We start from the raw sequence: 12,709 nt of genomic DNA on the forward strand, positions 1-12,709 counted from the left end.
ATAATACAATTCTTGTTTTACAAAGCTCAATGTTTTGGACGTATCATCATTTTAGCAGATTTCAACGATTTCCAAGTGTTTCCCCAGTGATACCAAGACATCAATTTGGCATCCTTTCCTTTTCTGTAAACACCATTAAGGTTTGTGTTAAAACAACCAGAACCAAACCAGCCTGCACCTGTATAGACCTGAGAACACGATTTTTTATACGAGTCATTATCTCTGTCTTTGGTACTGAACTGCATCCCATTTCCGTACACAAAGCTATCACCTGTAAAAAAAAAAAATAATAATAAGTCTTGTCCTTGAGTGTATGATTTGTGGTTTAAAACGATTTCTTTCCAAATGCGTTTTTTTTTCTAATAGGTAACTTTTATATTCAATCATTGTTTATTTAATTATCTTATATATCCATTTCTTTATTAAGGTCTTCCATTTCCAACGGAAGACCTTCTACTGATTCTGTTGGTAAAGATTATTATTCTTTTTTTTTTTCTTCTACTTCCTAGACGCCAACTTTGAAGCCTCATATCTCACTCATTTCTCAATTGATTTCGCTCAAATTTTCAGAGGTACTAGAAGTTACTAAACTCTATTAGAATGCTGTCGAAAATTTCAAAAAGTCACTTCCGGTTTTGAGTTATTTCCCTTTAAACGAAAATTTATAGGCTTTCGTTTCCAGACAAAGGCTCAGAGATGGCTAAAGCTGGAGCAGAAATTCTACTGATTTTAGATAATAGAAGGATTGAAGTTGTGCACATCGGTTTTTGTTTTTCGATTTCTCTATTCAAAATGGCGCTATATAGGGGTCAAAAATTAGAACGCTTAAACGAGCCAAAAATTACTCATATTTTGCTTTTTATCTTCTAAACTAAAAATATTTTGTTAAAATATATAGAACATAACTTGTGCAGAATTAGAAGATCTTTCAAATGATATCTCACAAAAAGGGCTGGCCCCTATAATTAAGGGCCAAGAGGGGCCAAAAGTTTTTCCTTTATATCTCAAAAAGTATTGAGAATTTGTAATACGTCAAAGAAGCAAAGTTGTTCAAAATGTCAAGCTCAATCTATTGAGGTCTTCAAAATCGTCCGGCGACGTCACTTCTGGCCAAACCGGAAGTAGTCCGAAAATGCATAATTTTGCCATTCTTGACAAGTTTTTGGGTGACATATGTCACCTAGAGCTTGAAAGTTATTTTTCCGTCCATCGTCGTCACTTCCGGTCAAACCGAAAGTAGCAAAAAATTGCTTATTTTTGCATTAATTGACAAAGATTTAGAGGATTTAAACAATTTTAGGACGCTATTACTCATTTTTGTAAAAATTAAAGTTACTTCCGGTCAAACAGGACGGAAGACCTTCTCGTTGCTTTGCAACGAGCTTTGCTCTAGTTTGTTTTCTTTTTATTTTGTTCCCGTTTTGGCTTTGCACTTGCTGGCGTTAAGCACCACCGAAAAAATGAAGACATGCAGTAGCAGTTAATAATCAGCTTCAATAATATAAATGTCACTGATAGAAGATTCGTAAATTAATTAATTTTAAGGAAAAGTACATAACTAATTTCAAATGTATTATACGGAATACCTATTTGAAATATTAAACGCCATTGATTAAGAAATTGTTTAAAAGGTAGGCATTTTACAGTTTCTTTATAATTTATAGTCCTTAGATAATGTACTGAATTCTCATTACTCCATCGAAACTTTACTACTGCTAACAATAAGTATACTATTGTGATCTGCAGTTTATTGTTCCTAAAAGAAATTCTTTAATTTTACTATAAAACTCTGCTTCTTGAATTTCAATTTACAGTTTTAAACTTTACTTTGCCCTTGGAAGGGGGGATGTAGAGAATTGCTATCTTTCAAATATCATTTTAATGCTCGTAATGTGATCAGTTTTAGCTATCTAATAAATTGTATTTAAAGGTACGGTGTATTTTGTTACATTAAACCAAAATAAATACATGTAATGTCTTAATAAACGCAATGTGGTTAAAATATGTTTAAAAGCTTTTTTTAATCCCTAATAATCATAATTACAGGTAATCATCCTGATGAAGACGGAAGCAAATCCGCAAATAAATCTTATTTAAACACAGAGTGGTCTCTTTTTTTCTAAACAAAGGTATATATATCTAAGTTGAAAACAATGAAATCATTGCCTTTGTTTCTGTAATTGTAAACAATGCAACATCCTCTCACCTAGACCTTTGGTTCCCTTGAATCCCCCAACTGTGAGTTTATACTTATCAGCCTCGTTTCCGATGTAAAATGAGGAGTATGTCACATGTGCTTTTAGTCTAGAGAATTTCTCCAGGTCTATCCTAAGTTCTTGTTTTTTGTCCTTTGTCAGAAGATGAATCACATCATTTCCTACATATATTTTTAAAAATCACAATAACGTCTATTTTTCTAAGTACATGTATCTAAATTGAACTTCATTAAAACAGTCTAAGTTTTGATGGTTGTATCAAAAACATTTTCAGTGTAAAAATGAATAATTTACAAGCTTTTCCTTTACCCAACCAATATTCATCCCTAGCGTCCCCAAATCCATTTTTGTACCATGTCCAGTTCCGGTAGAAGTCTGTATGACCATTTTGTCGTCTTTGAAGTACCTGTATCATACATGTAACTACATAACTATTATAACATAACATTATAAAACTAATTATGATGGAACATAACAGCAGAAATTATAAGAATGATTAGGTTAAAAATAACATATATGTAAGCAAAACTTCACACTATTAGTATCATTTGCTATAGTAACCGTCCATGGTTTCATTAAGTTTATACTATCCGTATCTCTATCAGTTGCCATAGTTACCGTCCATCCGCCTCCGTCCGTCGTCATGTCACAGTACACCCACTTCTTTGTCTTCATGCTGGGATAAATCGTGTACACGCCGTCTTTACTCAGGGGTCTGTGTTTAAGGATATCAGCACAATCGCTGTACTTCTCTTTGAGGACTAACATTTTAATAATAACAATACGTACTATTAATTTCCCTTCTTTTCTACTGAAATAAGGTTTTCTAATTACTGATACTCAGAAGCTTACTAGGACTTCATCCCCTGTCCCCCTCCATCCCATCCCAAATCAGACACTGTCCTTGATCAGCTGTGAATTTCTTCAATACTCGGTATTTGGTCTCTCTAATAGCGCACCACCGCCCCACCCCCAAAATAATACACAAAATATTGAATCATTGCTTTTTCCCTGAAATAACTACTAATAGTTTTAATTCTTTAGAAAATATGGTAAAGCTTCATTTGTATTTCTGTTTATTTACCTTTCTCCCCATTCAATTACAGGTTTTTAAAAAAGAAATTGAAAGGTGAAAACCTACGTGATTTAAGAAGCAGATGTCCTTCTTTCAGCTTATAAATTGACTGTACATCTAGAATCACAGGTCCTCGTATTGAGACAGCTGTGTTCTTGTGATCCCACTTTGAATTCTTCAGCATGGCTTTCATTTCATCTACAGAAGAAAAGAACAGTTGATTATCTAAATATGTCTGATGTTTCGGCTTATTTTGTGACAAGGTATTTTTTTAAGAATACAAAATTTCTTCATATCGGTGCCTTTATCTGTAGATGTTTAGGAATTTGTGTTTACAAGAGTTTCATTTTGTTCTTTGTATCAATTGTTCTACCGATATCTTTTATAAATATCTATAAGAAATATTTTAATACTGCATAAACATTGTAAAATCAAATCAGTGTTAACAAACAATCACATAAACTAATAATTATCTGCACTTGCATTGCATTCAATATCTTTGGTAAAATTTATACATATATCTCAATTTCTTTAAGTTCATTTATAAGAAGTTGATGTTGCACTTCATTTGCAGCTTATGGATTTAAAAGCAATGAATATTTATGCATTTTTCTTCAAATGCAGAAATTGTTTAAAACTTGCAAATTTTCACACAAAAACATGGAAAAAGTTATATTTATATAAATTAAAATATATTATAATTTTTTGTATAACTTGCAGCAAGGTATAGACGAAGGAAATTGTAGACTTTTTTGAATATCTTAACAGAACTATAAACTGTCATAAAGGTTATTTTAAATTAGAAAATAAATATCAAACCTGTCAAATGAAGTTTAATCTGTGATGAATATAAAAGATGAATCAACGTTGCTAAAACCACAATCCACAGCATTGTTTTACAGCACTGTATCAAAATAATGCCCAGTACTTCTAATTGTTTTAAGGTAATACTTCCAATTGTTTTAAGGAAGTATATAAACTATTTGTTTTAAGATTTAACCACAGAAAACAGATTAATAGGAAATATTATATCTTAGTGTGTAATTCTATACAGTGATATGAACATGCAAAAGTGCAATTTATTCTAAAGAAGATGCCCATGCCCACATCACTCACCTTAGCTGGTCAGCGAATATAGCAATATCAGAAATGTTTCAATATACAAGTTGTTCCACTCAACCCCTCCCCCCTTCCACCCCCAGGGGCATGCTCTGGACAAACTTGAATCTACATTAGCTATGGGTGATTTTAAATATTTTTTTCTAAACCAATAATGAATGAAATTGGTTTATTCTTATATACTTAACTCTGGGAAACAGTTTGATCTTCCATGGTGGTTTATTCTTAAATACTTAACTCTGTGAAACAGTTTGATCTTCCATGGTGGTACCATCCTATCCTAGGTTCATGTTTTTGAACAAAATTGAATCTACGCTACCTGATGGTATTTCTGTATTAATATTACCAGACATGACTTTTGCTGTTTCCTTTTTATTCTGAGAAATGAGTTTTCCTTGAGCTCTTTTCTGGTGCAATGGTCTTTGTGAAGATGTTTAATGCATATTAGCTTTTCATTTATTCTGTCCTATCGCCCCTAAAAGATTGTATGGTGCTTCATTTTAATAAATGTAAATTTCTTTCACCCAGGGATGCTTTTGTGGTTAAAATTGGCTTCTGAATATATCCTAATTGTGAAAAGTTTTCAGACGATGAACGTCAGGTGAATTGCAATCGCAATCGCCGGACACCCATCACTTAAGTCTTTTTAGTCAGTTAAGCGGTTAGCTTCGTTTTATGTCCAACGATATTACGCAATTTTTATCGACACCGGAAACTTCCATAAGGCGCTACCTATCGACAACGAAAACTTCAACAAAGCCTCTACCTATGATTTGTTTCTAACACATATAACATATGTTAAATAAAATCAAGACTATCAAAACAACATATAATCGTTCGGTTTTTAATTTTTTTCTGATTTTGTTTGTCAATGAAATAAATGTATAATTGTTGTATTAAAAAAGTTTATGTATAGGAGCAATTGGTATCGAGATTAAATTTCCGTGACGTCAGCTGATGGCGATCGGGCCCTGTGACGAAATTCGAAGTCAGCATGAAGTTTAGCTGATAACATTATCAACGCGTTAGATTTAAACTTTAGGAAGAAATATATAGCGAGAAATATCATATTTGAACCCAGTGCTACACGAAAACCAGTAGGCATATCCGATTTATGTGTTAAATTAAAGCCTGAATCGAACAGGGGGTCAAAATGGTATGGCACGCCAAATTCACAAACATGAGATAAACCTAGTTTCACAATTGATAAACTAGGTTTATCGACTGTAAACTATAGTTTACAAACCGTAAACTATAGTTAACGATTCGTTAAGTATAGTTTTCATCTGTAAAACTATATTTAACGGTCGTTAACTATAGTTTACGAATGCTAATCTAAGTTTATCTGTCTGAATAAAGCGTTAACAATAGATTTTGTTGATAAACATGGATTCACGTTTGTAAACTATAGTTTACAATCGTAAACTATAGTTAAGAGTTGTTAATCATAGTTTCACAAATCGTGAAACTATATTTATCAGATCGTTAACTATAGTTAACGGTTTGTAAACTATAGTTTACAAATCGTGAAACTGTATTTATCAGATAATCTGTGTTTTGCAATCGCAAATGATTGTTTTCGTTGTTAAGTATAGTTTACGATTGTGAAACATAGATTATCGCGTTAACTATGGTTTACAAATGTAAAATATAGATTAACGTTGTTAACTATAGTTTACAATCCGTAAACTATAGTTTACAACCGATAAACCTAGTTTATCGACTGTGAAACTATATTTTACTCATTTTTGTGAATTTGGCGTGCCATAAAATGGCGTTGCACACCTTGTGTATTTATATAGAGAGGGGGTAGAATGTTTCGATATTTGGCTAATTTAGAGACTTACTGATAAAAATCCAGGTGCCTGTGATTAATTATAAGGCATCCCTCATGAACAATAAATATTTGACTGAATTATGCTACTGGGCACAGGGAGGACGGGTTAATTACTGGCTAAAGGGGTTGAAGGTTATTACCGACTGCAAAACATCGGAGAATCTCTCGATCGAGTTTCATTTTCCTTGCCAAAATATTAACTTAAAGGCATCCCGTTAATTAACTTAAGTAATACTAGTACACAAAGAAAGCCTTTATATAAAAATACTGAATACATCTGTAAGTTGTACAGTTATGGATTACTTCCATAATGAAACGTTTGTTTTCTTCTCCTTTTTTCCCAATTGAAATTATTTAAAAGATGATAAAAGCTTTGTTTCCAGGGATAAATTCTGTACTCAGTCTACTTATTACAAACGATTATAAACGATCACATTTTTATTTAAAAAAATAATGGGACCCTGAAAATACTAAAATTAATTTTTATAAATTTGAAAAAAAATTAATCGGCATTCAATTCTCTTCTAAAAATCAGCCAATATAAAATATGCACAGAAAAAAGAGGTATGAAAAATCTTGACAATTAGCACAGATTGAAAATTATATCTAATAAATGATTATTTTTGAAAGTTTGCTAAATTCCTATGCAAGGTATAAGTTGTAAAAATACCTTTTAAATTTGAATTTGTCCAATTTGTTAATTATCATTTTGAGCCTTTGAGAAGATATAAAAATTAAAATACAGATGCTTACAGGCATATTGATAGAAATTCGCATACTTGTTTTTAGTAAAAAAAAAAAAAAAAAAAAAAAACAATGTATTGCTTATGCGACATATTGAAGAAAGTGACAATGATACCTAGGTACTTCTTGCAATGGACAATTAAATTGTTTGTTATACACTGACTTTTAGTGAACCTTTGAATTTTTAAAATACTAGTATTGATGGATTAAACAACAACTTTCCTTTTCACACGTTTTTTTTTTTACAATATTGCATGAAAAATATTTGCAAAAATACTCAGTTTATGTTCGTTTATACATATCGTGCAAGACTCTTTTTTAAATAATTGTCATATACCATTTACTTATTTGAACATTTAATTGTATGAAAAGTCAGTAATTTACATTTCTTAAAACTTTATTATCTTGTTCACTTGTCTTTCTTCCTGTGAGAGAAATAATTAATAATATTAATAAACAGATGTACTCAGTATCTGCATCAAAATACAGAATGAACAGTGATCGGTCTCAAAAGAAAAACGGATCCTTGAAAGTTCCGGTGCCTAGGAGAAGTAAGTATCCCCAACGACAGGTCACACCTGCTGACCCGCAGTGAGCCTACGAAACTGAAGCTTTCTGAAATTAATTAATTCTCTGCTCGTCCATCCGTTTTTCTCAGACTAGCCAGCTAAAGATCTATGTACAGTACTCCAAATAAATTAATCTAAAGAATTTGAATTATCATTTTATTTTCTTTTTGAGTTGTTTGCTATAGTAGCCTTTACAGTTACCTAATTTCAGAATCAATAGAGCATGAAAGACAATTAAATTTGTAACATCAACATAATTTTTTTTTCGTTCTGAGCACTTTTGGACGCCACCAATGGAGACAATTAGGGAGAAATTCTTGAAATTAAAATTCCTGTCTTTCAAACTGAAAATCTCAGGTTCATATTTTGAAACATACATTTGTGACATCAGTCTGGGATGTTATTGGTTTTACCATTTAGTTAAGTACTACAAAATTCAGTGCGTCTGCTTCTTCGCTGATGACATTGGACAAAGATATGCATGCTTACCTTAATATCATCATTCAATGCATTTTTTGTTATTGTACACTGTACATATTCGATGAAAGCATGCTAACCGCTTTTCAGTACTTTCAGTACTTTGATTTAATATATTTTTTTATTTATCTTTTACAATGCAATTCCGCTCAAATAATGCTTAATTTGGGAGATATCAGCAATTGTATCAACGAATACCGGATATAGATGGTTAAATCACTAATAGAAATAAAGATGTCATGTCTCAAGTTTTCTTAAATTTGTTTTTTCATAATTGAAAAAGATATGATTTGTTTGGTATACATGTAATATTTTAAGGGGTTTCAGTTCAATTCTTATCGATGCTTTAGTTAGTTTTTTCAACATTCCATGAAAATACTCGTGAACAGTTCATTGATGTACTGCACGTCAAATGCATTTAATTTGAAAGCTTTTTTCCATTGGACCTAAATTTGGCAAATTAAAAAACAACACACTTTCCAAAATTAATCTATCTTTTTTAATAATAGAGTATATATGCTTTTTGCATGAAGATTTTTTTTATTTTACTTCAAACAAAGTAAGAGTAACAAAAATTGTTTATCTATACATTTGACAAATAATAAAATTCACGATGTAAAAGTGCATAGATAATCAAAACATAACATAAAAACACACACTTAGCATAGGTATATGAATTACAATTCAATTAGATATAAAAACTTTTTGCTAAATATAATCGTTTCGTTTTCAATATTATATTTAAGCTTCAAAAGTCATAATTGTGATGAAAATTTCTCTTTCGTTTTATTGTCTTTTTTGTCCGTCTTTTCTTTGTTCACTTCCAGTAAATCGGTAAACATCCGTCGAGGAGGAGTTTTCGGTCGCCCTTGATAATTGTACAGCTGTTTCTTTCCTGCAGGCTTCAGTATCTAAAACAAATTGTTTAAAACATTATTTAGGGGTAAAAAGCATAACAATTACAACCAAGCACTCTAGGTCTCTCTAAAAGAAAGCGATATTTGGTTATTTATGTATATATACCTGTACAGTAATTCAAAAATATTTTCAGCCATGCATTCTTCACAAATGACAAAGCTGTAATGAAACATTTCTGTTTTAGATATAAGGTTTACCTGGAATGAACACATGAGTGATTCGTCCACGGACATCATTGCGGCAGCATTGTCAAACTCATCACAGTAATTTGGAGCTGAAAATATCGTCACTAGTTGTCTTTTGGCAAAAAATTCATATCCATCTTCAACAACCTACAATTGAACAGGTAAAAGGCATATAAGCTTATATGATGCAATAAACAAAATTTCACTTTTTGTACTTTCAATTCATTGTAGAAGAACATGATGCTTTTCTATTTGAAAAAAGTAAGTTTTGATAGAGAAAAGGATAGAGAGTAAAATTTTCTGTGGCAAGAATACTGCACACTTTTACCTGATGACCGCGGCATATGAGGTCCAGATCATGATGGTTTAAGAATTTACTGATGACGTCAGCACCAAAGGTGAAGGACACCCCTCTGTCATTCTCTCCCCAGCCCTTCACCATTTTGTCAGGGTCAGACCACAAAAGGTCACACAGTAAACCTTAAACAGTAAGTACATGTACATATTAAAGCGTGGTACATAATTATGTAGTATATCTTTGTAAGCATAACCTTCCAAATTTCAACAAGCTGATTTACGCATAAAGGCTGGAATAAATTGGATGTTAAAGTTAGTTAAATAATATAAAAATAAGGATAACAAAAATTTGGGTTTAACCATTTGCGTACCTGTGTCTGGGACATCTGTTGGTCTGGCGATTCTTCTGATTTGTTCCATGGACTGCAGATCTGGAGACAACCCTAAAAAGAACAAAAACATGACTCATTTGATGAACTGTACAAATGGTTTCACTACATGTATGTATTTCAATCAAATTTATTCTTAAACAACCCTTACCTCCATGACAACAAAATATTTTTTCATCGATGACAGCAGCAACAGGTAAGCAGTTAAAACAGTCTATAAATGTCTTCCATAATTTTACACTGAATCTTCTTTTACCTGAAATGTATATTCATGATCAATTAACTTTTTTTTTGGCGTATATTGAAAGGTTTGCTTCATCTTGTTTTTCGATATAATTTTATTGCAGCCAATTGAAAAAAAGGTCTACAGTAATATGGTACAAAATTGAATAACAAATGTTACACGAGAATTGTTACTGTTTAAACGAGAGACTTACATTCATCATGAAATCCATACAATACATTAACACTGGCGCATTCATGATTCCCTCTAAGGAGGAAGAAATTTTCTGGGTATTTGATTTTGTAGGCTAAAAGAAGACAGATGGTTTCTAGAGACTGTTTCCCTCTGTCCACATAGTCCCCCAGGAAAAGGTAGTTAGACTCCGGGGGAAATCCTCCGTACTCAAATAAACGAAGGAGATCTGTGTACTGACCGTGGATATCACCTAAAATCAAAAGATACATTCAAAATACAACTCATTGTCCGTGACATTTGATTTCAAATCAAACATGTGATTGTTAAAATCCGTTAATTTAACGGCATGTGGAAAATGAAATTTAATATAATAATTTCCACTTTAAATTTATTTGAAAATACACAAATGTGCACCAAATTAGAAAAAATGAATATTTAATATATCTTCTTTTTAGCTTACCACAGACTTTGACTGGGGCCTCGATCTCCAATAGAATGGGTTGACTGAGGAAAATTTCTCTGGATTTTAGACAAAGTCCTCGAATTTCTCCTTCCGTCATTTTAACAGGTTTGCCTTGTTTGGATCCTCTAACTGAAATTTGAACACAAACATTATGCTAAGATGCAATCATAATTTGATTCCATTTCAATTTCTTAACCATTTATATGGATTATTTATTTTTTTTGGATTATTGAATTCAATAAATGGTTTTCCATTGAGATAATCTAAGCAAGAGTAATTCGCCATAGCCGCCATATTGTAGGGCAACATTCCCAGGTCCCTTTATTATTCAACCTGCGTAAAGTTCAATTTGTTATACTAGCTGGTTACTGGGGTAAAGTTAATACTATTTTTCTTAAGAAAGTACGTTTGTTAAAGCCTCTTTTAAATTATAATCTTAAGATTGTAAATATTTTCCCTCATATATTTCTGGCATGCGTGTTTAAAATTGGTTGCTCAAAGACTGCTTAGACGTCGCGCCCAGAATTGGGGCTGATTTTGTAACGTCAAAATATACCTTCTTACGTTATTGCATATGTCGTTTAAGCGTAAAGACGTCAAAAATTCAAAATCAGACTAGACATTCAATTTTTGCTCTTGTTTTCTTAAAAATGTCTTAGTTTTTAATGTTTCTTTAAATACAAAATTTCATTTATTTTCACATTTTAGAAATAATATTTTATCTATTAAAAGTTTTCCCAGTAAATAGAGAATATAGCTCACATTGGTGTTATACGCCCGGTTAAATACCATAATACGCATATATTTGTGTCGTAGTAACAAAACCGACTAGACATCAAAATCGCTCTATTAGTCTCCCTTACTGCTTGCTTATAATTTTTCAAAGAAACATTTGACTACTTTTTGATTTGCACATTTCATTTATCAACTTAGTTTTATAAAAAGAACCTGTTTTATAGTAAAAAAAATCTATATGAAACATTCTATCTTTTCTTGTAACTTGTCAAGATTACGGCATGTTACGAAACGCTTTCTATTTTACGAACAGTCCGTAAATTAGAAATTTATTAATGAATGTTGTGTGACATCATCACAGAAAGTTATAGAAACTTGGTACAAATTGCCAGAAAAATCCCTGTAGCCAAAACGATAAAATGACCAAAAACACCAACGCCCCTCGTTTATAGTTTTACAAGCTAAGCAATTTCAAACCCCAATACTATGCGCGACGTCTTTGCCCTACAAGATGGCAGCTAAGGGGAACAACTCCGAGGCAAATAACAGAATATAATTTTTTAATTGAATGTCATTCGTTAATTTTAATAAGCCTGTTTTCATTAAAAAAAATAAATAATTCTGCCTTGCATTGTTGTACTAATATCTTTTTACATGAATATGTCGTATTTCCCGCGCCTTGCTGTTTGGGACGGCAAATTAGATATATCGTACAAAGAGTATTCGGATAACTTCACATGTTGCTTCACATGAAAACGCAAAATTTGCACAGGTATTATGTTTCTATACGTACTTATATATTATGTATATAAATATTATGAAAAGCTACTTCGTGTTATAATTATTCATTTAAATTGCATACTGAATAAGATATTGAAAAAAGAATGCAATAAAATATTTTAAAGCGAAGAAAAAGTTACTTACCTTCAAGAAGTCGGCTGATCAGGTTGTCAACGTTCAGTTCCATATTCGTCATCCTTCGTTGTTTCAAATGTAATTTCTTTGGTTTCTTTTTTTTCTCGTGTGTGCAACTTTTCAATCGGCTGATCAAATGTATATAAATTAATATTTATTAATAATTCAAATTTACATGTTTTTATATAATAAATATATTATTTTTGTCATTGAATTTGTGTAATTATTAATTTTGATATGCGTGATATTGACGTATGAAAGAGGAAATAGCTTTTTCACTTATAATAATTTAATTGCTATAAGTAAGTTGTATTTTGACTATTGTGTAGCAATAATTGAAATTAAATTATAT

General features: G+C 31.5%; 2 protein-coding genes across 2 annotated transcripts; both read right to left on the reverse strand.

The window, feature by feature from the left end:
* Nucleotides 1-26: 26 nt before the first annotated feature.
* Nucleotides 27-3,483, reverse strand: LOC134238317 (ryncolin-1-like). The gene is made up of 5 exons (XM_062720442.1): nucleotides 3,358-3,483; nucleotides 2,835-2,977; nucleotides 2,526-2,622; nucleotides 2,207-2,377; nucleotides 27-271 (listed from the first exon to the last, which is right to left on the reverse strand). Exons 1-5 carry the CDS (start codon nucleotides 3,473-3,475, stop codon nucleotides 27-29), a joined length of 774 nt encoding a protein of 257 aa, XP_062576426.1. The 5' UTR covers nucleotides 3,476-3,483.
* A 5,345-nt stretch (nucleotides 3,484-8,828) lies between these two features.
* Nucleotides 8,829-12,483, reverse strand: LOC134238318 (serine/threonine-protein phosphatase PP1-beta catalytic subunit-like). The gene is made up of 8 exons (XM_062720444.1): nucleotides 12,367-12,483; nucleotides 10,705-10,836; nucleotides 10,264-10,494; nucleotides 9,978-10,082; nucleotides 9,809-9,880; nucleotides 9,469-9,620; nucleotides 9,153-9,229; nucleotides 8,829-8,948 (listed from the first exon to the last, which is right to left on the reverse strand). Exons 1-7 carry the CDS (start codon nucleotides 12,416-12,418, stop codon nucleotides 9,188-9,190), a joined length of 786 nt encoding a protein of 261 aa, XP_062576428.1. The 5' UTR covers nucleotides 12,419-12,483; the 3' UTR covers nucleotides 8,829-8,948; nucleotides 9,153-9,187.
* Nucleotides 12,484-12,709: the final 226 nt, after the last annotated feature.

This window comes from Saccostrea cucullata, unplaced genomic scaffold, assembly GCF_032062105.1.
Source record: "Saccostrea cucullata isolate Sc308-1 unplaced genomic scaffold, CSIRO_AGI_Scuc_v1 ctg9318, whole genome shotgun sequence".
Lineage (NCBI taxonomy): Eukaryota > Metazoa > Mollusca > Bivalvia > Ostreida > Ostreidae > Saccostrea > Saccostrea cuccullata.